The 23,570-nt window shown below is 51.4% G+C and overlaps 1 protein-coding gene and 1 long non-coding RNA gene across 3 annotated transcripts in view; both read right to left on the bottom strand.

Moving 5' to 3' along the window:
- Window positions 1-356: 356 nt before the first annotated feature.
- On the bottom strand, window positions 357-4,508 carry ELFN2 (extracellular leucine rich repeat and fibronectin type III domain containing 2). Its single transcript, XM_030041326.2, has one exon. It carries the CDS (start codon window positions 4,157-4,159, stop codon window positions 1,733-1,735), a length of 2,427 nt encoding a protein of 808 aa, XP_029897186.1. The 5' UTR covers window positions 4,160-4,508; the 3' UTR covers window positions 357-1,732.
- Window positions 4,509-4,574: 66 nt separating this feature from the next.
- The window catches only part of LOC115352846, a 51,488-nt gene continuing 32,492 nt past the window's right edge, over window positions 4,575-23,570 (bottom strand). For both annotated transcript variants that reach the window (XR_003927288.2, XR_003927287.2), the window contains one exon: window positions 4,575-4,800. This is a non-coding gene — a long non-coding RNA (uncharacterized LOC115352846). The remainder of the gene's footprint in view (window positions 4,801-23,570) is intronic.

Here is a 23,570-nt window from a genome sequence, read left to right as displayed (position 1 = left end):
TGCTCAGAAATGGGACAAAGTAGCTCATTCAGCAGTAGGCTCATTCCCAACTCTGTGGCAGATCTTCTATCCAAGGGACAGAGGTTGAGACCTAGCAAGTGAAACCGGGTTTTTTGCCAAGACATTAAAGGATCCCTAAGAAGAGTTTGTCACAGGTAGCTATGAGGAGGTGGAGGGTTGAGGAGGTGACTCTCATGAGGGCCTCTAAGTATTCAAAGGAACACTGCCATCCAGAGGCTGGTATCCTCTTCCAGCCCAGCACACGCAGTGTGGCTGCACACACAAAGGGAACTTCTGGAGCCATCCCTCTTGGACTACTCCCAGGCCCCTTTCTCACATCCCTTTTATTTCCTGTGCTTCTGCCTTCACCCTAGGCTGTCTCCTATCCATGACAGAATGTCCATGGCCTATTCAAGAGGAAGCCACTTCATGGCTTTTCTGTCAACCCAGTGAGGTGAGCAACTAAAATCCTATTCTTCGCATCCACCTGCAAGTGATGAAGTTGGGTGATGCTCTTCTCACGCACACCCACCCATCCCACGCCCCATGGTGCAAGTCAGTTGGGAAGAGCTGCAGAAGCTTCATGTAGAACTTGTTTTGCTGAGCTCCCCTCCAGGTCCCTTCCTCAGAGTAAGGGAGACATAAACAGAGAGTATCAAACCTACTGCACAAGGGCAGCCTGAGCATAGGTGTGTATGGTGGGGAGGTCCTCTGACCCGTGACACTTGTGGAGAGATGGGAACCCTTGACACCTCTGAGAGACCAGACCTTCCTGCCTTTTCCTCCACCACTCCTTGAGGACCTGGCTTGCCATGCCAAAGAGCACATTCATACCCCCCCCGCACCAACTGGCAGAAAACTGGCTCTGAGCAGACCTGAAGAATGGCCATCGCTCCAGAATTGCTGGTGTTCATCAGCAACAACATGGCGGGAGAAGGAAAGGAGGAAGAGCAGCAAGGGCACAGAGCCTGTTGTATGGCAGGTCCTACCTCCCCTGGTCCTTCACACCTCTCCTCCTTCCTCTGAGGAGGGTGGAGGTTTGTGAAGTATCTAGACAGAAAGTGAAAGCCTAGGGAGCCTTAACAGAGAAGAGCAGGGAAAGGCAAAGGAAAAGAAGCCAGAGAACTTCTTCCAACAGATCCCACCTATATTGGAAGGGGATGGGAGAGAGAAAAGCCTCCACTGCCAAAGGAAATGAGGGAAAAATTAGTGATGGAAGATTTGGAAAAGCAGGTGTATCAGGTGGGCAGAGAAGCTTTCTAAACCAAAGCCCTCCCCTCCCACCCAAAAGAAAAATCAGCCCTCGACAGGGACAGAAAGAGCAATAGTTCACAGCTGAGTTTCATGCCCAGTGAGTGTCCATCCCTGCCCTTCCCCTGCCGCCACTGCCACCCTCTCCCGGGTCATTCCCACCCACCCACCCCCACTCCAGTGTTGTTACCACAGTGTCAGAGCAGGATGCTCCTCCCAACCATCTGCAGGCAGAACAATGGTCCCCGTAACACAGTAGAGACAATTCGGCATGTGTGTGTGTCTGTGTGTCTGTGTCTGTGTGTGTGAGAGCTTTCTGTTGTTGTTGTAAACTTTAAGAAACGATTTTGTCAGTTTTGTATTTGTCGGGAGTATTTTGTTGTTGGTTTATTTTTCACAGTCAAGTGGCATATTTTTTTTCTGGTTGTTGGGGGGGGGGGGTCTTGTTTTGTATTGTTTCCTTGGAAAGAGCGAGGGAGAGTCACAGCTTCTGCTGAGCAGAGACTCCTTTCCAGTAATCCAGGATGTCATGCAGATCCTCGTCCTTGGCAAACTGAACTTTCTTCCGCAGGGCATGCCCAGCCGCCATGTAAACCTCCTCCCTGTGGTGCTTCTTGTAAGGCCGGAATCGCTCCCAGATCTTATGGGTGCTCTCTGATGAGTACTCAGGGCTGGAGGAGTAGCCCGAGAAGTAGTGTCTGGGGGAGAGCTGGGAGTACGTGGAGTCTCGCTTGGACCGGGAGAGTGGCTTGAGGAATGACACCCGCTGGCTCAAGGTGTCAGCACTTTCCTCATAGTACAGGGCCGGGAAGGAGTGACGGTGCTCACTGCAATGGTAAGAAGGCTTGACCTCCAAGTGGTGGATGGCGCCCGGGGACACCAAGGGAAGACGATCCAAAGGGCTGTTGAGTGGGCTGCCCTTCTCAATGTATTTGGAGTCAGACTTGCTGAGTGGTGGGTGGTCAGGCACATCCAAGCTGAAGACCTTGGCGCTCTTGATGGAGCCACTAGAGGAGACACTGCAGGTCTTCCTGGCCACGGCAGCATCAGCACTGAGCTGGCGCTGCAAAGGGTGGTGGGAGCTTTCCTTGTAGGGTGGGGAAAGAAAGCTGGGCCGCTCTAGCCCACCCGAGGAACTGGCTGGGATGGACTGGCACTCAAAGGCCATGTCTGAGTCAACACCAGTCCCACCACCCAGGAATGAGGCTGTGTCGAGCTTGAGGGCATCAATGCAGTTGTTGATGATCTGGTTGACCTTGTCTACCTCCTTGGCTATAGTAGAGATCTCAGCAGCTGAGCCTTGCCCATTGTCAAGTTCCCTCAGGTCCTCATCCCGCTGGGTTCGCTCCAGCCCATCCCCACCACCAGTCCGCACCTCAATGTAGTTACCTTTGGTGGTGACTTTAGGAGTCTCCATCCCAGCCTCCATTGACTTTGATGGGGGCAACTTCTCCCCAATCATGGAAGGGATGGAGGACATCCGTGAGACAGGGATGACTGGTGGCTCACCCAGCTTCTGGGAAGGATGGACCATGGTACTGGTATCAATATCTGATCCGTAACGCATTTCCAGAATGGTCTTTTTGACATTGAGGGACTTCTGTTTCTCCTCCTGCATCCTCCGCTTCCGCAGGCAGTAGTACACCACTCCCAGGACAATGACCATCCCAAAGAGGCAACCCAGGGTGGTCATGATATAGTGTGTGGTGGTGGAAGTACTGGAAATAGGGTCCTCCCTGCCTTTGCTCCGGGTTGCAAAGGTCAGGCAAGTGTGGTTGTAGCGCCTGTTGTTGCGGATGGAGGCCACACAGAAAGTATAATCAGTGTGGGCCTTCAACTTGTTGACAGTGACATATTCCTTCTTGCTCTTCAGTGTTGCTATGTCAGAAACGTAGCTGTTGTTGTATTGGACCAGCACATACATCTTACTGTAGGGCATGGGGATGGTTACCATCAGGATGGCTGAGGTAATGGTGACATCGTGGAGCTTGATGCTGGGACTGAAGGAGGAGTCAGTGGTGGAGGAGGCTGGAGGCTTGACTGAGAGGAAGTCCCCAGGGCTGATGGCTGAGCCCTCGTCCAGGTCTCGCTGGGAGTCAGGGGTGTAAGGGGTAGGGTTGACCCTGGAGAGGGAAGGGATGGTGCCACCTCTGCACATGGACTGGAAGATGGTGATGGCATTGCGGTTGTGGTGAGGCCGAGGTACCAGGAGCGGGTACCCAGCGAACTCCCGTGGAGTCTCACACTGGAGCCGGTCATAGTTCTTGGTGACATTGTTGAAGAGCGCCAGCCAGTTAAGAAAGCTGTAGAGGCTACAGTCGCAGTTGAAGGGGTTGCCAGCCAGCTCGCACACCATCAGATTGCTCAAGCTGGTGAAAGTGTTCCCCTCCAGGCGGCTGAGACGGTTAGATGACAGGTCAATGCTAATCAAGCTGGGGCACTCAGAGAAGGCAGTAGGGGTGACCAGCTCAATTAGGTTGTGCTGCACAAAGAGGAACTGGAGACGGGCCATGCCCCGCAACATGCCCTCTGTCAGGTTGGTGAGTTTGTTGTAGCCCAGCTGTAAGACCTGGAGGTTTGACTGGCCCATGAAAGCCCCATCCTCGATATAGGAGATCTCATTCTTAGTCAGGTTCAAATCAGTCAGGTTGCCGAAGCGGTTGAGGGAGGAGTACAGCACCACTTTGAGCTTATTCTCGTTCAGACGCAAGTCGTGCACCGTGCTGTTGATATGCTGGGGGATGGTCTCGTACGGGGGCTGGTTCTGGCTGCAGATGGCCAGCCACACATAACCTTTGTCCCCCTCGATCAGCCAGCAGTCACCTCGCACGGTGCCAGGGGAAAACAAGCAGAGCAGGGCAGCTGCCCACAACCCCAGGCACATCATGGTCTGCAGTGGTGCCCTCATCAGGATGGAAAAAAAACCAACAAAAAACAAGCCCAAATCTCAGGACCACAGCAAAAGGAAACTAAGGGGCAGAGGGAAGAGAAAGGGGCAGTAACTGGGGTTTAGCAATGGAAGGGCATGAGCACCCCAGTCCTATTGGGTGTCGTCACCATTATTTCTTCTTGCCCTCTGGGTCAAGCCAGGAGCATGGAGCAGGGGGAACACGTGCAATCTGCTTCCAGCACACCCAAAAGCTCTGAGCATGGATGATTGGTCTGGAAGGGAACTACCTTGTGCTTCTTTTCTAAACAAAAATTCAGATGGAGGATAAAGAATCTTCTTTGATGCTCATGAGCCACTCGACCACCTTTTCCACTTTTCTCCCTCCCACCCACCCCCCACCCACACTGAACCCACCCCAAAACAAACCCAAGTCCTCCCCCGTCTCTAGTCTTCCCCCGCCCCTCCACGGTGTGATTTGGAAGAACAAGGCAGGGCTGCCTCCTCTGTCGCTCACGCTCCCTCGGTTCCTCCTCCTTCTCCTCCTTCTCTCCCGGGTTCCCTCCGAGAAGCTTCAGAGCTTCAGATCAAACATGTCGAAAACAAAAAATACAGAGGGAAAGAGCAAGTGCGCACGAGAGAGATCCATCTGTCACTGGAATCTGGAAAAGAAAGCACACAGGAGACAAGAAGAGGCATCAGTTGGAGGGGGTCTTTGAGATAAGAGTATAGACAGCAAGGTTTCATGAGAAGAGGGAGATTGGGAAGAGACCGCATTATGGGGGGTGCAAGGAAGAGAGGAGTGGTACTGCCTGCCATGCTGATAAGCCTTTGAGAAGGGAACCCTCGCGATGTATAATCTCGTATCAGGGGTATGCAGAAGGGTGCCCAGGCTCCCTTAAGTAATGTGATCACAGCCAGGGATCTGGAGGAAGGCAGCAGCGTGGGGGTAGAAGGTGAAGGGGAGGGAGGGTAGGAAACGTAAGGCTGTTATTGCGGGGGGCTCAAAACTCCTAGTGTAAACAAAGGCAAGCCCCAAGCACAGCCAAAGCCACAGATTTTCAGCTGCCTGAAAATGATGTACACAGAATGCACGAAGCAGGGAAAATGCAGACAAGCCTTCCCTCCTAAAAAAAAACCCAACACTTTTTTGTTTGTTTCCTTCCTTCCTTGATGCAAGAGGGATAAATAATTCAAGCCACGTGTAACCACTTGTGCTCTAAAAATTGTTCCTGCCTCTTGGTGAAGGGACGAAGCTGTTGAGGTGAGCCAGCCTGGCTTGAGCATGCTGGGGGCGGTGGGGGGGGGGGGGAAGGGTGTAAGTAGTGTGTCAAATACCAGCCTCCAGTCTCTCACCCAGCAATGCCAGCAGTTCTGAGCTGGAGCACATCACCCACCTACCCCCACCAAAGAGAGGTGCACAGCTTCCACCTTCCTACTTTGCCACCTCCCCTTGGGGGCTATGAACACTGCCCATTTGTGGGAAAGGACACCTTGCAGGAATCAGCAGCAAAGTGACATTTGCTTCAATGTATTTCTGGGCTCTGGGTAAGCTCCTGGTTCTGACTGGGAAAGGCAGCCTGGAGCACCCTTCCCTCTGGCTACAGGTTCAACCCTTCTCCCAGTGTGCTGACAGGAGCCTGGCAGGGATGTCCTCAGGCGGTGCAGAGGAAATAATTTCATACAGCAGATAAAACATGTGGGCACTATGCTCTCTTTTTTTTTTTTTTTAAATTTTGAGGAGAAAGACAATAAAAAACAGAGAAAAGGATTCTTAGTTAATGAAAAATAGATCCCCTCTTGCCCCTTTTATTTTGGGGGGAGGCTGCTCACTAAAGATATCACCGAAGCTTTTGCTGCGAAAGGCGAACCAATTTCTAGCACAGAGACACAAAGGGCAGAAATAAAATGAAGGAAGATAAATGGAGGAGGAGTGAACCCTTGAGGAACAAGGCTTATGTCTGTGGAGAAATCTGAGCTGATTTGGGTCTGTGGAATTACCAGGCCAGCTGGATTAAAGGATCAGAGATAGTGTCACAGAGAAACACTTAAATATTCAATAATCCAAAAAGTAAAGCCAAGATGGAGAAGGGAAGGGGAGGGGGGAGAGCTAGACCAATGGAAAAGACAGAGAGAAAGCCTCTGTTCCCCACAGCTCATCATCTGAGGCCACCAAACTCATGTCATTTATGGTTGTCATATGACTACCTCCAGCTGCTGCCTCAGCTTTGCATCAGCCAGCACTGAAGCAGAAGGCAGAGGTTTTTACAGTCTGTTGCTTTGTTTCTCAGCCTTATAATCCAATGAGAAATAATTTCCTGACACTGTCTCCCCAGATGCATCAGATAGGAGGCACATCTAGCTCTCCACAGGTTGGGACCCACAGACCTCTGATATTCCTCAGCGCCAGTCCCCTGCTTTGTCCCACCTTTTCCAGAGGTGATGGCATGCAGAGATACAGCCAATCCCCCACACCATCTCTGTTCCTTTGCCTTCCCCTCTAATGCTCCTTCACTTTGCCTAGTCTCTTCCACCGAACAAAAGAATGGCAGGTACTATCACGCTTTTTGCACGTTGGTGCCCAAATTATGTCCACCCCGGGAGAGGCTGGGGGCAGCCCCTCAGCAAGCAGTGAAAAGCGTAGCCCAGATTTTAGCCAGAGTCCTTCTCTGACCATTATGCTTTGGCCTGTCTCACTTCACCAAATACCCCGCACAATATCCAACTCCATACAGGAACAGCCCAGGCCCCTTGCTTTGACCCCTTCTGGTAGGGCAGGCTGCTCCGAATGCTGTGCTGAAGTCATCACTGCCTGCTGTAGCTCGTTCATGGTGCACAGGGAGAAACTCTGAGGCCAGGACCACATTCCTCTGCAGCAGCCCCAGTAATCACTGAGAGCCACCCCATCCCACTCAGGGAGCTGCACTCAGGCAGCACAGAGAGGGTTTGGGAAGGGGAGATGTCCTAGCAGCCTGGAAAGAGATGGCTGGGTTAGGGGGTGGATGGAAATGAAGGTGGTGTTTATCCTTGCTATGTGTCAAAAGCAAGGGGACCACGCAGAGAAGACCCGCTTCCTATCTACCTCCCACCTTGGCTGTGCAACCTTGTCTCAGCCACGGGACAAAGGAAGGTCAAAGCTATTCCTCAAGTCAAACTCATTGCTCCCCTTGGGTCCCCAAGGTGGCTATGTACAAGAAATACGCGGACCCTGCCATTCTTTCCCCAATAGCTCCTGTCTCCCTGCTATCACACTGGTTTTAAAGGCCCCGAGGCCAGCCCAGTCTGTGGCTTCCTCCACCCCTGCCCACGGCCCAGGACTCCATTTCAGCTCAGCCCGGTGCCGTCAGTCCCTGCCGGAGCAATGCCATAGGAGTGCCGGTCTCCAGCTCCACCACAGCCATGCCCTTTAGGGAGCAGCTGCTCCCTGACACTGGCAATTCACAGGCAAGGGGAGGCCAGTGATGGGGGTCAGCACCATGCCCTCCCTCAACTGTCTAGAGCGAAATGAACATAAATCAGATAGCGTTGGAGTCCAACAACACAAGCAACATTTTGTCCTTTCTGCTGGCCTGAAAGGTGTTGACAGTGGCTGTTTCCCTGCCTTGCTTCTCAGGCAACAGAGCAAGAAGATGCAGGGATGGAGGGTGGGCAGGGAGAGCAAGGGCAAGCAACTCCAGCCCAGAGGAGAGCCGGGGAAGGGGGACACATGAGTTGTGGAGAGCCTAGTGTGGAGGGAGGCTGTGATTACAAGTGAGGGGAAAAGCTGGGACATGGGATCTGTTTTATAGGGCAGGTGCAAGGTCACCACCCCCATGTGCTGGGCCTACCCGGCTGTAGGGTTCCAACACTCTTCATTGTAACCCAAGATGGCTCTTACAACGTGCCCTTGGCTCCTGGCCATCCTCACGTATGCGAGAGCATCAAGGAACAGTAGTGGCATTGTGCCCATGAATGGCTGTACCTTCCTTGGCTGGCACAAAGTCAACCCATCAGCTCTGAGGTCCCAACGATTTCCTTCTGGTTTATTCCCTACTAATGGGTACCTCAATGTTATTGGCATTTCTTTGCACCAGAGTGTTTGGAGAAGAGGAGGAGGCCACAGGGATGGTTCCCCTGTTCAGAGGAGACAGTAGGGAGGGCGAAATAGAAGGAGAGCCCCAAATCTGATTTAGGAGCTGGGTGTCCTGATAGCCACAGACAACCCTTTGGCTTGGGGATCAAGGTAGCACGGGGGGTGACACAGGAGTGCAGTCACTAGTTAGATGGCCAGGTATGAGGGCAAGTTAAAATACAACCACTGAAAGTGTGGACAGGCATGATATGAGGGACAGGGAGGAGCTGGGGGCTGAGGGGGTGGAAGGACCATGACTCAGAAAGGATACAAGGCCTAGAGGCCACGGTGTAAAATGGTAACCAGAAAACCCACATACAGCAGCAATTTGGGCCTGAAATTCTGACCTTGTCAACCTTGTCCTCCTGGGGCCCAGTGCACTGGAAAAGCCAGCACTTAATTCTACCATTGCTTAAACGGTGCTAAGAGCCTCCCATTAGAAATGCATGCATTAAAAACCTGCCAAACATTCTTGGCTCCTCTGGGGACACCCCGAAACCAGGCCAAAGCTCCTGCTGCTTTCTTTCGCTTTGTGCTGCATCTGGGCATCAGCCCTCTTCCCAGCTCAGTGCACTGCCTGCTGCTGGCGGCCTCAGGGCACAAACACCATCCCCAAGGGGCTCTGCCTCCCCACTCTTGGCTTCAAGGTCCTTCCAGGATTTCTCTAACCACTTTCCGAGAAAAGGAGCCTTTCCTAGGGGCGCTTGGTACTGGGAGTTGGTGCCTTACTTGAAGGGACTCTCCACACCTGCTGGATAGTCTCTGTAATAAGCACTGGTCTGAGCATCACTGCAGCTGCTTCAAATCACCACCCAGAGATGGTCCTTGCTTTTGTCCTGGCTATAGTGAAAGGACAGTGCTGTGGGACAAGCTCGCAGCACTGGTGTGGCACGCACACAACAGCAGCCCCTTTCCTCTCAGCCCCACTGCTTCCAGGGATGCTCCCATTTATTGCAGGAGTTACCATCAAATCATGCAGCAAAGAACCTGTGGCTGTTCCCAAAGGTGCTCCAGAAGCCCTGAGAAGTTTGGGATCGAGAGAAGAGGGAGCAGGAAGCCTGATGTCCTGTGGATTTGTGACATGGAAGACATTTGTGTGCACGTATGTGAGAGAGAGAGAGAGAATGTCTTCTACTGCAGCTTCTCTGATGTCCACCAAGGGTCGAGCTCACACAGCACTCTTTCCTTTAATGGGGCTCTGTGAAGGCTTCTCTCTCGCTTTCTCTCTTCTCTAATTTATCCTCCTATTTTCATGAAACATGTAAGATCTCAGCATCTCCGAGATCCATCCCAACATTACATTTGTTCAAAATTGGCCCTGTAGCTTTAAAAATCTAGAGGACAGAGGAGCTGGCTTAGGCAGAAACATAAAAAGAAAAAAAAAGCTGTAGAGCCACCCTAGAAAGTCATGCAACAAAAGGTGTTTTCATGTCACTAACCAGACAAAGACTCCATCCCTTATAGGGGTTGAACCAGTATCAATGGGTCCTGCTGAAGGGTGGCCACTCAACATTCAAGGCTCTGTGAGTTTTGGCCGAGTGCTGCCGCAAGAGAAGTCTCGTGGTTCAGTTCTGGGCAGGTTCGTTTCACCGTATATGAATCCAGAGTGCCTGCTGGGAGAAAAATCATCCCTCTGAAAGCTGGGCTGGCCCTGCCATGAGGGGGGAGCTCGCTCGCAGCTCCCAAACTCCAGCTGTTCCTGACATGAGGAAGCCCAAAGCACTAGGATCCCAGCAGGACACTGCGCTGAGGAAGCCCACAAAACCACGCAGGATCTCAGCTGCTTCTCACAGGACACTGCTGCAAGGGTGCTCACAGCGCTCAAACTCCAGCCAGCAACGATGGGGCCCTGCACAGAGGAAGGGCAGAGGGCTGGAATACAGGCTGTAGGATTGCCCCAAGGACATGCTGCTCTGCAGTCCTGCCCTTTGGCCAGTTCGGGGCATGGCAAGAGTTCAGGTGTTAACCTGAAGTTACTGTCTGCCATACACGTGCACCCAGGCTCAAGCAAATGCACAGCCGTTGATTCCAAACCTTTGCTGAGCCAAACAGCTTAAAGACTAACCATGAAAAAACCCAACACGATGCTGTATATAAAACCCCTGTTCTCCCATCGCGCCTCCCCAACAGTGATTAGATGCCTAATTTGTTAGGCAGCAAGAAAGAGAGAATGGGAAAGCTCAGGGGAGAAAAATGAAGCAGCTCAGAAGCATGAAAGAAAAGAAAGAGCTTTAGAAGCGTAAATCTTATTTTAGAGTGATAAATACTGCCAGAAAGGTCTTTCATATGCCAGTGGTTCCTTGGCAGGCCAGAGAGCCACCTTTGTTTTCCAAAGTGAAATGGTTACCTTTTATATTAATATGATTATTGAAGATTAAGGGGGATTTGCATCAAACCAGCTCCACCCAGACAGCCCGCAGCAGCCCACAGGAGTGCATGCATGGGGGTAGGCGTGGGGAACAGCCTTCTCCAGGTAGAAGAGGATGTCAAGAGATTACAGGTTCCATAAAAAATATTAGCAGCGATAAAGCCACCTTCATCGCTCTCCCTCCAGGGCAGAGGGGGGCCTGGGAAACATCACCCCCCTTGGTGTCATCCCATGAGCCCAGACATGAGGCAGTGGAAAGGCTTAGAAATAATTCCTGTTGGCGATGGGGAGGGAGCGTGGGCTCCGCGTGACTGTCTGCAGGGACCTGCCACAGGGAGCGCGACAGCGAGACTGGCTCAGCCCGTGCACGTGCACGAGCGTGCGTGGGTGTGAGTCACCGCAGAGAAAAGGGGTGGCAGGGTCGGCGCCGGGGGTGCGAGGCAAAGGGGGAGTATATGCGGAGGAGCTGCTATAGGTGATGGGGTGGGTGTGCGGGCCGGGTGTGTATGGGGGTTAATCACTCCGTGAAGCAGAGAATGAGTGCTGACTCTTGGGGAGAGGGGGGGGAATTGCCGTGGGGAAGCAGGCAAAGCGCTGGGTGCGAGTGTACGTGTGCGTGTGCATGTGTGTTTGCATGAAGCAGTCGCTGTGGAGAAAGGGGTGGGAGTGGTGGGGGGGTGTGAGGAGCCGTAGGGAACGGGGTGGGAGCGCGGGCTGTGCGTGGGCGTGCGTGGATCACGGGAGACGACCATGGGTGTGCGAGTGTGTGCATGGGAGAAGGGGTGTAGGAAAAGGGGTGGGAGCACTCCTTCTGTATGTGTCCCCCGACGTGAATCACCGCAGGGAGCAGGGTGCGAGGGCTGGCTCTGTACATCTGCGAGTGGGAGGGAGTTGCTGTAGGGGACAGGGAATGACCCCCGCTCTCTGCAAGCTGTCGGCCGGGGGGGGGAAAGGGACAGGAGCGGCAGCTCTGCGTGAGTGTGCGTGTGAGCTGCGGCAGGTAACAGGGCAGGAGTGGGGGCTCTGGGTGCATGGGGGGGAGCTGCTGTAGGAAGCCTGGTGGGAGCACTGGCTCTGTTTGTGTGCAGGACATTGCTGCAGGGGAGGGCAGCATGTCCGGCACGAGGCCAGGAGAAATTCTTGGGCTGTATGAAGACCCCCATCCCCTCCGGGTCACTGTGATGCCTCTGCTGTCCTGTGGAGGCCTTGCTGCCCTATTTCCTATAACAGCAGCTCCTGGCTTTCACTGGGCTGGCTGTGAACGGCAGGTCCACAAGGTATTTGAGAGATGTCCTCACTCAAACCAAGCATACCTCCAGTATTTCTGGATGCTAAATACATTCATTCTCAGCAACCCAGCGGTGCCAGTTTGGAGTGCCCCCAAACATGCTACCCTGCAGGGAAGGGACATGGAGGGGGTTAGTCCCTTGCATTACAGCCCTCTACTGTCTCTTGCTGGAGGGACTCAGAGCCTAAGGAATCACATAGGTCCTGGGCTGGCTGAGGGTAGCAATCGCTTCACAAGGTGTGCTGGTGGCCAGTCGTCCTGTGGAGGATACCTCCAGGCCTGCAAACTCTTGCAGGGCACAAGCATTGGCATTCCAGCATCTTTCAATGTGCTCTCGCCTTCCAGGGAACCTTCGCTGTGAGAGAGGTTCCCTTGCTGGCAGTGAAACCTCTCTCCAAGTAGAACAAGCAGCCACCCTGGTACAACTCCAGCACGAAAATTCCAGAGGCTGAGCCACTATTCCAGTGAGAGGAAGGGGCTGCCCTTGCGTGGCCTTCCCAGCCAGAGCATGTCTGACAGTCATGTGTCCTTACCCCAAGTCATTAGTCTGCAAGATGTCAAAAGATGGGGCAGCCCCTGTGCTCAGGTTTCCCGCAAATGGAGAGTCAACCAGAAGCAGAAGCTGTTACAGATGGTGGTTCAAATATGGCAGATGCAGTCCTGATCTGGTGTGGGGCAGAAGCAGAGGAAAGGCGTGGGGGGGAGGACATGGAGAAGCTGTTTCAGGTGACCATGAAATGCTGTGACAGCACAGGCTAACGGGGACACTTCTGCGCCTCAAAGCTCTTCCTCTGGTCAATGCGTGCCTGGATTCAGCAAGAGAAGTAGCCCCATGCTGGACAGGACATTGTATTTCCACATGGCTGCTTCCACCTCCCCTTCATCCACCACCCTCAGGCAACGGCACAGCTCAGCCCCGCTGGGGAGGGACCCTCCTCCCGGCCAGCTCGCCCACCTATATTTCAAGCTAACATCTGACATGCATTTTGACACAGCCGTGCCTCCCCTCTCTTTTCCCCACTACCTTGCCTTGTTTAGAGCCTGTTTTTTTCTTCCATTGCCAAAACACAATGACTGTTATAATTAACAGATTATCTCAGTGCGACAGCTGCAGTCCTTTGAAAATTAGGTTGAATAACAGGATCCTGCCGTATGGTAATTTCTTTTCATCTCTCAAATATTTTCTCTCTCTCACTCTCGTTTCTACCTCATTTCTTTTTTTCTTTCTTTCTTTTCTCTCTCCCCGCTCCTACCTTTCACCAGCTCCCTGACTGCATGAGTGATATCTTTGGGGTGAGACAGGCTGAAGGGTGATCTCTACCTTCATTAGCTGTTTTTATTCATCTTCTTTTACTACCACACCTCGCAGAGAGGCAGCGTTTGCAAGTAGGATCATGAACATGTAAGGAAAAAAAGTGCCCACCAGAAGCCATGGTCAGGGGCCCTCTCTGAAGCCCCACAGGCTCAGAAAGGCAGCCCAGGGAACTGCATGGGAAGGGGAGAAACCGGGATGCCATAGCCTGAACCACTGCCTGCGACTTTCCCACGGGGAGCTGAGCGCAACGGTGTGGCTGAGTGGTTTGTACTGAGCTAGCCAGGGTGCTCTACCCACCCACCCACCCGTCCGCCTTCTTGCTGACTCAGTATCTACCCTTGACTCACCACTTGCTCACTGAATGGGGACTGGCAGTACTTATACGGCATCCTTCCCTCTCGCTAAGGCAATAGCTCTGCCACTTACCACCCCCTCTCCCCATTATCCACCTACATCTGTCTCTCTACCAACTCAATCAACCCAAGCCAGCCAAAAAAGCAGCTTGCTGGAAATTCAAGGTTTCAAAACCAAAATAAGAACTGGTGCTGCTCCCAGCTGGACCCAAACTAAAGGCTCTGGAAATATCCTCCTCCAGGACTGGAGATCCCCTGGCCCCCTGCTGCAAACTGGAGTGATCCATTCACCAAAGTGGCTGGACTCCTCGGCCTCTGCTTGGGCAAACGTGCTAGCACACAGCCCTTCAGGCTGTGAGGATGACCAGCCAGACCTGTGGGACAGGGCTGTTGGGATGGTGCCCTGGATTTGGCAACTGAAAGGTTTCAAGTTCAATATGTTCCGGACTCCAGAAATCTGCAATTTTGTCATCGACTGTACCAGGAGCGTTAGTTAATTATTCTCGGTGCCTGGCTTGAACTCATGCAAAATGCCTTGATCCTGCACTGCTCTTTTCAACCATGTCCGTAATCTATACAACATCATCTGTTACAATTAAACACTGCTTTTTCTTCTCGAAAAACAGGGAGAATTCCTCCACACCACTCATCCCTCGCAGCCTAACCCACCTCTGCGGAGGCTAGCTCCGGCTGAGTCCTGGGCCTCCTCCTGCCTCCCCAGCACGGCCACTTCCTCTCCTCCCATGGAGCTCCACCTCATTTATTTCCTTAATCCCCACTCAGTAAAACAGAAACGCTGTCACCGTTATTCTGCCAAAAGCCAAGCAGAGTCTTTTAACACACACTCATCCGTTCCATTGTGTTTCAGCAGTCTCCAGTAACGCTCCTCCTCGTTGTCCGTGATCCCTCTCTTTTCATCCTTTGCCACCCTCACCCTGCATTCTCCCTCTGCTTTCACTCCAGGCCCTGTGTTGGCTCGTGGCACTTACAGCACATCTCATTCATTCACTGTCACTTATCCAAATGCTACCTTCACTTATTAATTCTCCTTTTTTCTAGTAGCATCCTTCCTTTGAGTGCTTTGTACAGTCCTACTTACGTATCCAATAATAGTATTTTCCCAATGACTGAGTCATATACCCCTTTGCTGACATTTAGAATTCTCCTTGTTCTTTGAAACACATCTATTCATTCCCCCTCTCTACAATTATATATGTCTACTCATGGTGTTGCATTTCCTACAGCAGCCGTGCAGCAAACAGATGATCCATGCAAATAACCCAACAAAGTAATTGTCTCTGGTGGCACCTCGTCATCCTCCATTTTAATTATGTAGGCCAAAGCTAATTCAAGCTATAAAGCAATCAAAAATAGGGGACAACTTAATTTAAAAAACTCCCCACCTTTCCTTTGTTCTTGCTCAGTCCAGATTTCAATCTTTTTTTTCCCACCTATTTGCTGCTCTGCCTCTTTCGATAGTCTTAGTAGCAGAGTACATGGAGGCCACAACTGATATTGGGTCTCTGGTTTCCTAGGTGCTGCAAATATGTTCAGTGAGAAACAAACTTTGCTCCAGACTGTTTCCAAGCTGAAAGGACAGAAAAAAAGGAGTATCACTCAGCTAATAGGGGCACGTAAATGTCTCACCGACTAACCCAGGTAATATACACTCCATGACCAGGGAGTGATGCCACATCCCCCTAAATCTCTGTCCAGAGGCTTCATCAGGTAGCCCTAGCAAATAATTCTTCTGGCAGTCCCTCCTCATTCCTCACCGTAGCCCGTATTCTTTCCCCCACACTGTTCTTTGCTCCTCTTCCAGTCTTTAGTCACCCTTGCATATGCTGTATTTTATTTATTCCTTACTACTCCTCTTAATCTGCATAGGCCAAACCCTAAGCTCTGTAGTCACCCTGACTCATTTCCTACCCAGGAAAAGCGATGATTTAAATCAGTGGGAAAGCCTGTGATGTCAATCTGGACAGAGGCTGATACTGCACGGGGACTCCCGCATGATTATTTCTTGTTCTTTTCTCACTCATTCAGGTCTCCATTTAGCAACATACTTAAGCATGCACCCAACTGTAAACCTATGCAAGTCCCATTCAGCTTCTCAATCGCTTTCTTCTGCAACATCTGTGTTGATGGTTCCCACATCTTCCAAACACAACAGATTCTCCTTCTGTGCTTCCTCTTCCTAGCCTCTTTGTTACCCACCCACCAACATCCTTTCTCTCACTTTGAGAAATTTAGACTTCTCCTTTTTTTCCCGTTGCTTGTTTGGATTTTCTTGTTTTCACTGCTGCCCGGGGACTCCGGCTTGTAATTTCACCTCCCTTTTCCTGAGATTGCTATGTTGAATAAAACACTGATTTCCTCCTCTGCTCTCCAGTATTCTGAAGTACCGAATTGGGCCATTGAGGAGAAAAGCTATTGGCCAGGACTGCTGTCTCTGATACTGCAACAGAGCTGGCAGTAATATTTACAGGCTACTTTGAAAGCTCCAGGGATGGCTTGTGGCCAAAAATGATGATATCCACCCCCTTTTTTTTTAATGATGTCTTCCTATGACTCAGTCTGGTCCATAAGTCAAAGCGAGATTTATTTTTTTAACCATCCTCCCTTTAAGCAATGAGAACAAGAGCCTAAGAACAGAACGCTGTAGCATCACGGATAGGACGGGTTACGTCACGAGTAATGCAACTTGGGGTGTCCTTGGTGGCTTTAAAAGAAGCAGAACAAAAGGCGCATGTCCTCTTTCTTGAGAAATGAGTTTTGGCAGAGCTAAACTGGCAATTGCCTGAGTTTTCTAAACTTAGTTTTATCTGTAAGCAAAGCAAGAAACACGCGGGAAGCAGAGACACCGTGACCTCAAGGGCTCATGACTTCCTGGGCTCAGCAAGGAGCTACCGTGCCCTTTATGATCCACCTTTGTACGGAGGCAGAGTCTCGAATAAAGGGGACGGTGTAGGGGGAACTGTGCCAGCTGTTTCAAAGTGGGACTGTGGCGTACCGACGCAGCCTGCCCACACACTCTTACCTCTGCCTCCAGCTATACAGTCTGCAGCAACAAACAGCCATTCAAATGGTTGATAAACGAGCAGTTCAGCCGGAGACCACTTAATTTGCTCCTTGCCGCCTTTGTCTGCCGGTGGCAGGGAAAAACGCATGTTTGGAAATTGGCAGTGTTGTGTATAGCATTACCAGGCTGGAGTTATACAGACTGCTACAGAAAAAAAAAAATACAGAAGAGGGGAGAAAGCTGAGAGCTGGAGAGAAGAAGGGTAGGGTGGGAGCGGGGGAGAGCCAGGCAAGGAAAAAGGGAGAGAAATGAGACAGTATTGTATCCAAGACTAGATATTATGATGATGGGGACATTAAGAATATGATAGATAGGCAGGAAAGGAAGGCAAACAGACAGAGGCAGGCACTGAGAGAGAGACAGAGAAGAAGGAGGGAGGGAGGGAGGGAGAAGGAAGAGAGAGAGCCAGAATTAATTTAGGAGGAATATACTGAAAACATAATCTTCTCAACGGAGGGGAAAAAAAAGAGAGAGAGAGAGAATTAAACAAACAGCGACAGGAAACTGGGAAAGAATGACTTTTTTTTTTTTATGAGCTTGTTAACATTTGTGAAGTTAAGTAACCCTAAATTTATGCCATTAATTTGCATGTATTATGTTTTTTTTCTCTGCTGCCAGTTTATAGTCTCTATGAAACCTTTAAAAAGTGGCTTTTTTTCCTCCTTTTCCCTTCACTTGTGTTAATTAAGGCTTGTGATATATGTATATTTTTACACTGCTGCTGTGCTCTAGCATTTAATCATCAAATGGTCCTTTTTGCCTTTTCTTCAGGCCGCTCCTGCCTCTTCCCCTGTCCTCCACAGAAACATGAGGACGCCTGGGGGTCCACCCATCCGCACTGATCTGTAAGCACGCCTAGAGCCAGGCTGGGCTCCCACCGACCGTCTCCCTGTGACACAAGGTGGCTCTCACAACAAGGAGCCGTGGGGAGGTTCTTCGGCTGCTGAAGAGTTCTCAGCTCCAATCCACTCGGGCACTCACATTGCCATGCTGAAGCACACTGTATTTACACATTAGCAATCACTGGGGAGCCTTAAAATCGGATTCTCAGGGGAAATCCAGCCAAAGAACACAGTGAGATTCCTAATGAAGGTACTCGTGGCCAGAGCTGGGGGAGGCACAAATGATGGATACACTATAATCGCCTGCTGGCAGAAAAGGGGATGCGGGTCATTCTCCAAGGCTTTGGTAGCACCTAGAATCTCCAAACTAGGACGTACATGGAAAGAGCTGCTGTAGAAAAATGCAAGTCCGGCTTCTCCCCTCCTTCCACGGGACTGCCCCACAGCCGTTCCAGGGACAGCCGTCCCTCCTCTCCTCCCAAGGACTCATCTTTCCGGGCAGACAGATCTCTTTCCTAAGCACATCGCCGACTTTGGAAGTGCCCAAGGCCAACACAAAGCGTAGCTGGTGGAGCCCTTTTGGCAGCTGTCCCAGCGAGCGTATTTCTGAGCTCAGCTGGACAGGAGGCTTGGTCCTAAATGTGCTTTGATTGCTTTGCTCTTCTCTAAAGGCTCTGTATCTCCCAGCTGTAAGCAGAGTTTGCTGAAGCAAGAAGCAGGTTGCTAAGCCTGGTTTGGATGCTGTTTGGTCTCTAGTGGAGCTGACAGGACTCATTAAAAGCCAGCTGAGCTGAGACCACGAACACTGAACATTGATTCAGACCTAAACACCCGCCATGGGAGACACAGCAACCGGAGCAGGGAATAAGGGTGATTGCCAGTCACAGCAAAGATGGTGTTCCCTCATCACCTATGGAGGAGGCTTGTGATCTCCTTGGGGCTCTGACAGGCATATGACAGGTCTCTGAAGGGTCTCTGCTGAACTGGAGTTGGGAAGGAGAGGTAGGAGAGACAGACCAGGCTTTCCACACTGTCACTATTATTTTGCCGTATGGGGGTGTTGAGCACCAGAGAGGATATTCTAATTTACTCCCTGGCTTACCGTTGCTGTGGCAACGGGAGAAATACAGGCCAAACCAGGCTGCATCTGCAATGTGGTGGTAATAGGGAGTTTGGGTTCCCATGTGTGTTTGTTTGTTTGTTCGGCTGTTTGCAGGAGCCACATGGTAAAAAAGCACTGTCGCAATGAAAAGGGAATAGGGCCTGAATTGTACACAGACAAATACGCCCTCCCCTCATGCAACAGCAAAACAGTCATGCATGCAGTCATATTCAGAGCACACAGCCTGAGGAACACCAGCACACAAACATATCCCCTCTTCCCACCACACGTACACCTCTGGAGCTGGGGGTCCCCTAGCTTCTCTCCCACTGTCCCAAGAAGCCAGACTTCTTGTTTCATAGGTACAAAGCCCCCGTGCACCAGACACTTTCTAGTAGGGCACTGAAGTGCAACTAAGAGTCTGGGGCTCACCAGCTTGCGTCAGCAAGAGAATCTCCTCTGCCATCGGGTCCACACATCCCAGTTAGCCATGATGCTAAGGGATCACAAACCCCCCATTGGCCGCTGAGCAAATACTCCCTGTAAATACTCCTCCAGCACATCACACTGACTAGTTCTTACCCCCCAAGGTGGTAAGAACTTGTTACCAACCTCCAGCTGTGACAGCACCATCTTAGGAGTGTGCCAGCGCAATTCCCACCCCAGAAAGCAAGCTGTAGAGCAGAGCTAAGTACAGCCTCTTTCCCTCCCTCTCCTCCAGCCTGCTGGGACCTGAGTATTCTCAACCTAAACTGTGGCCTTTGGAGAAAGGCTCAATGTCCAATGCATCCAAAGTACTGGCCCCAGAGATCTCCTTTGGGACAAGTGGAAGGAAGGAGATGATTTTCCAACTCCCCCTCACAGCCTCAGAGCTGCTCCCTGGAGAGCTGGAAGCACAGAATAGCCTTCTAGCAAGGCAAAGTTGCTATTGAGTCATATCATGATCCGTTCTTCCTTATCGCACAGCCTGTAACAGGCTGAGGCTAGCAAGGGTGCAGGGGAGAAATGGCCTGATGTCAGGGCAGAAACAGGGTTTGCTCAGGCATAGAAGCCTTGGTGTTCCTGGAAATCAGACACCTCATCAGCTTTGGGAGCCCTGTGTTGCAACTTTCACAATGGAGAGGCAAAGTCCATGGTGGAGATAGACCGAATTTCCTCAGTCTGGCAGGGCAAGGCCCTGTGAGGTGGGATGTCTCTATGGGGACAGTGCCCATGGGGTCTGAGAGACCGCCAAGACAGGGGGTGGCACTGAAAGGGTGGTGATGCTCGTAACCTGTCGCCTGCTGCTGCTAATAGTGACTCGAAGGACCTGAGGTCAAAAAAGGGGGGTAAACAAAGGGGTTAAGGTTGGTCTGGAAAAGATGAGGTGATGGAGATGAGAGGCTCTTGCAGGCATCAAAAGCTTCTACAGAACATTGGGCAGAGAGGAGAAGCCCAGCTCAATCCCATCAAGGACAAGACAGCCGCAGGGCGTGTGTGGTGGCTGCATGTGTGCTGTAGGAATGCTGTGAGTTTGCAGAGTGCCTGGTCACCCAGGGCCCTGTGCCTGCGGGAGCGGGGAGATGGGGTACAGATTCCCCTCCTTTGACTCCTGGCTGCCTTTTCTCCCATCATTCCTGAGACTCCATCTGGCTCCACTATTTTTACACACACACACAAAAAAAGAAGAGAAAATAAACACTTAATTTCTAACCTAATCAGCCCTTCTCTCACTAATTAGCACCCTCTGAGTACATCCACAGGCTGTGAGAGATACTCTGGGGCTGATAATGACCCCCAACCTGCAGTTGCATATGTTGAAGGGTCAGCAGAGCCAAGTGCAAGCCAGGGGGAGGCAGGGAGCAGAGTGACCTTTGCCATTTGGGTTTTTTCCCTCAAATCTGGGATGCTGGAGAGGGGATGTCTCTTTTTTGGCAGGATCCCTTGTGTGTATGTGTTTTTCGGTGAGAGAGAGTGAGTGTGTGTGCATGCATGTGTGCCGAGGAGGGGGGAAGCTGGAGAGGTTTGGAGGGAGGGGACTGGAACAAAATTCTGGCGCTGAGCCCAAACCTGAAACACATGCCAATTTGTGCCTCTTGCTGGTGGTAATGAAGGGCTCCGTTCAGGACACGCGGGACACTAATTAAGGGGCTTCAAAGGCGGCTTTCTGCAGAGTGCTCTCTAAAGGGGGGCTGAGGGGAGGAAGGAGCACAAGAGGGGGGTGTTCTCCACTCAATGGAAGACTTCTGGCTCCTAGTGCTGCTAGGGAAGGCACTTTTTCTTTCTCCCTGTCTCCCATAGCAACTCCTACCCATGAGAGCTAAGAAGGTGCAAGCATCTGGCAGCTCCGGGCAAGCCCTCAACAGCTAGCAGGCAAGGCAGGCTCCGGTACGGAGCGTGTGCTGCCATGGGGAGGTGAAATCTCCCAGTGGAAGTGGAGGGACACCGTGCTGAAAAGAAGCAAAGGTGGACAAGCGGCATGGCAGGAAGAGAGAGAAGAAGAGAAAGAGCTGGAAGGGGAGAGGCAGGGACTCGGTGTGATTGGTTTGCAAAGATAGTACCTATAGGAACAGGGGTTGCCCTTAGTCTCCGGGGATTTGCAGGGAATAAAGCTCTGGATCACCACAGAACAAAACTCCATGGCTGAGTCTTCTCACCTGCATCCCATGGGGTTATTTCTCATGAAAGACTGGATCAGGCAAACTTTGTGAAGAGAACAATGGGCAGGGCTGAGAATGTGCCTCCAATGTGTCAGTCTGGGCACAAGACTCTGGGCTTAGCTGGGCACCAAAGACAAACAAGCACTGCATGGGCACCCAAAGAGCTCTAGCCCGCTTCCAGGAGCTTCACAGACCTTGGCCCTGCAACCTCTAAGCACTACAGATTCACTTGTAGCTGTAGCGTTCCTGTGTCAAAGGGAAGGAGCCAAGCCACAGAATGAGTGACGTGACTCAGCCATGGCCACCAAAAAGAGTCTCAGCTCAGCTCTCCTGCTTCCTACCTGATACCTTAACCACACACCTGCCCACCCTCCCTCCATGGGAGTAAGCGTGAAACAGCAGCTCTGGTGGAAAACAGGCCTCTGCTGAGATTGATTAAACGGGGACAGAGTGTGGGAGGAAAGAGAAGAATAAATTGGCAGAGAGAGCAACAGAGCGTTAGTGAGAGACAGGAAGAAAGGATGAGTGAGAAAGATGGTGAGGAAAAGAAAAGAGAGAATAGAGGGTTATCTATGCATTATATTCACTGGGCCATGCACCAAGCACAGAAAGAAAGTGAGGGAAAGAAAAGAGAGGTGATATGAGCACATGAGAAGAAGAAGTGAGAAGATACTCACAAAGAGCAAGAGAAGCAGACAGCTTGAGAGATAAGCAGTGCTTCACTGATCCTGCACAACAGCATGCTCCCTGCCATCACTTACCACCCCACAAGCTGCCAGAGTGCCCCACAGCTCCCCTTAGCTTCAGAGGGAGCTGCCTTCTCTATGCCAGGCTGTCTCAGCACCACGCATGGGTCACCTGGACACAGCTGTTCGGGAGTCAGGACCAGTCCTGCCACGGCGAGCCGTGGGTACAACAGTATTTGACTAAGGTGAAGCAGAAGGCTAGCTGAACTCACCTTTCCATAGTCCTCTAATGCTCCTCCACAATTGTCCACATCTTCAGTTTTTCTGACCTTTCTGCCCTCTCCTGTTCACTATCCTCCTACGCACCAGCCTACACTTAACCGCTTATTCTGGATGACCTGCTCCGTGTCTCCCGTGTTCAGTGTCACCCAGCCAAAAGCATGGCCATCTGCAGCCCAGAGCAGTTCAGCAGGGCTGTGCCTGCTGCTGGAGACAAAGAGGGAGGAGGCTGACCCTGGGAGAAGGACCTGGGGCCAGACCAGCTGAGGTGTGAGTCAGGCCAGCGACTGCCCAGGGCAAGGAGAGCAGTGCAAGGCAGTTCTTATCATCAGCTCTTGGGCAAAAGTCTTCACACGCATATCCAGCGATTCCCTGGCTACCTTCCGTGAATCTCACTGCCCAGCCCAAGTGGTTTCTGAGAAGAGGTGGTCAGATTCCTAGGCAGACAGGGTCAAAAGGGTTTAGATGCAGAAACACATTATGGTGCTGGAATCAGCCCCACAGCAGGTCTTGCAGCTGCCTGGGCTGAGGGGCATCTGGGGTCTGCTCGGAGCTGCAGAGAAAAGAGATCAGCCTCAAAGAGGTGCAGACACGCTCTCAGACACAATTGCAAAGCACAGCCTTGGAAGGGCTTAGCTCCATCACTGACTCGTGTCTCATGCAAGTGTAACAACCACGGCACAGTCCAGACAAGTCCAGGGCACTCACGCACCCTGCCTTCTTCCATCCCACAGACCACCAAACACTTCCCATCAGCTGCTAACAGCTGCTGAAGCTTTACTGAGAAAGCCACAAAATATCTAACTAGAATGGGAGAACAGAGCTGATCACCAACCTCTTCTGCCCATGGGGGAAATAACAGCCAAGACTTTCAGGTTCACAGAAAGATACCAGCCTTAGTTTCCATGGAGAGAGGAAAAAGGGACACTCTCCAGCCTCCCCACTCGTCTCCCAGTTCTTCCTTCTCTGCCCCATCCTTCTGCCCTGTGCAATCCAAATTGGATGCCGCGGCAAGGACAGATAAACAGGCAACTAGTGAATCACTTTTATTAAGTTTGAACTGATTATTAAAAAAAAAAAAAATCGAAAGAGAGGGAGAGAAAATCAAAGCTGGGATTACAGGCTTAGCAAGCATGAGTGCATATTCAGCCTACACTGTTCTCTTTGTGACTCTGTCACACCGGTAGACTGCTAAGAGAGTTATACCATTACTAACATGACAGCATTGTCCTACCCAGCCTGGATTAGAAATCCCAGTGGCTGTGTGGAAGGGAAAAGTCCCTTGGCAGTGGCAGGCACTTGGCCTCACGATGCCTTCCACTCACAGCATGCTGGCCAAGCAGGGAGAAGTATTCAATTATCAGACA

This window comes from Aquila chrysaetos, chromosome 17 (genome assembly GCF_900496995.4).
Source record: "Aquila chrysaetos chrysaetos chromosome 17, bAquChr1.4, whole genome shotgun sequence".
NCBI lineage: Eukaryota > Metazoa > Chordata > Aves > Accipitriformes > Accipitridae > Aquila > Aquila chrysaetos.
The sequence above is the reverse complement of the archived record's forward strand: the minus strand, read 5'-3'. Positions and strand labels throughout refer to the sequence as shown.

Excerpts from the sequence above, each read along its gene's own strand:
- ELFN2 (XM_030041326.2), bottom strand. The coding sequence starts at position 4,159 with ATGAGGGCACCACTGCAGACCATGATGTGCCTGGGGTTGTGGGCAGCT.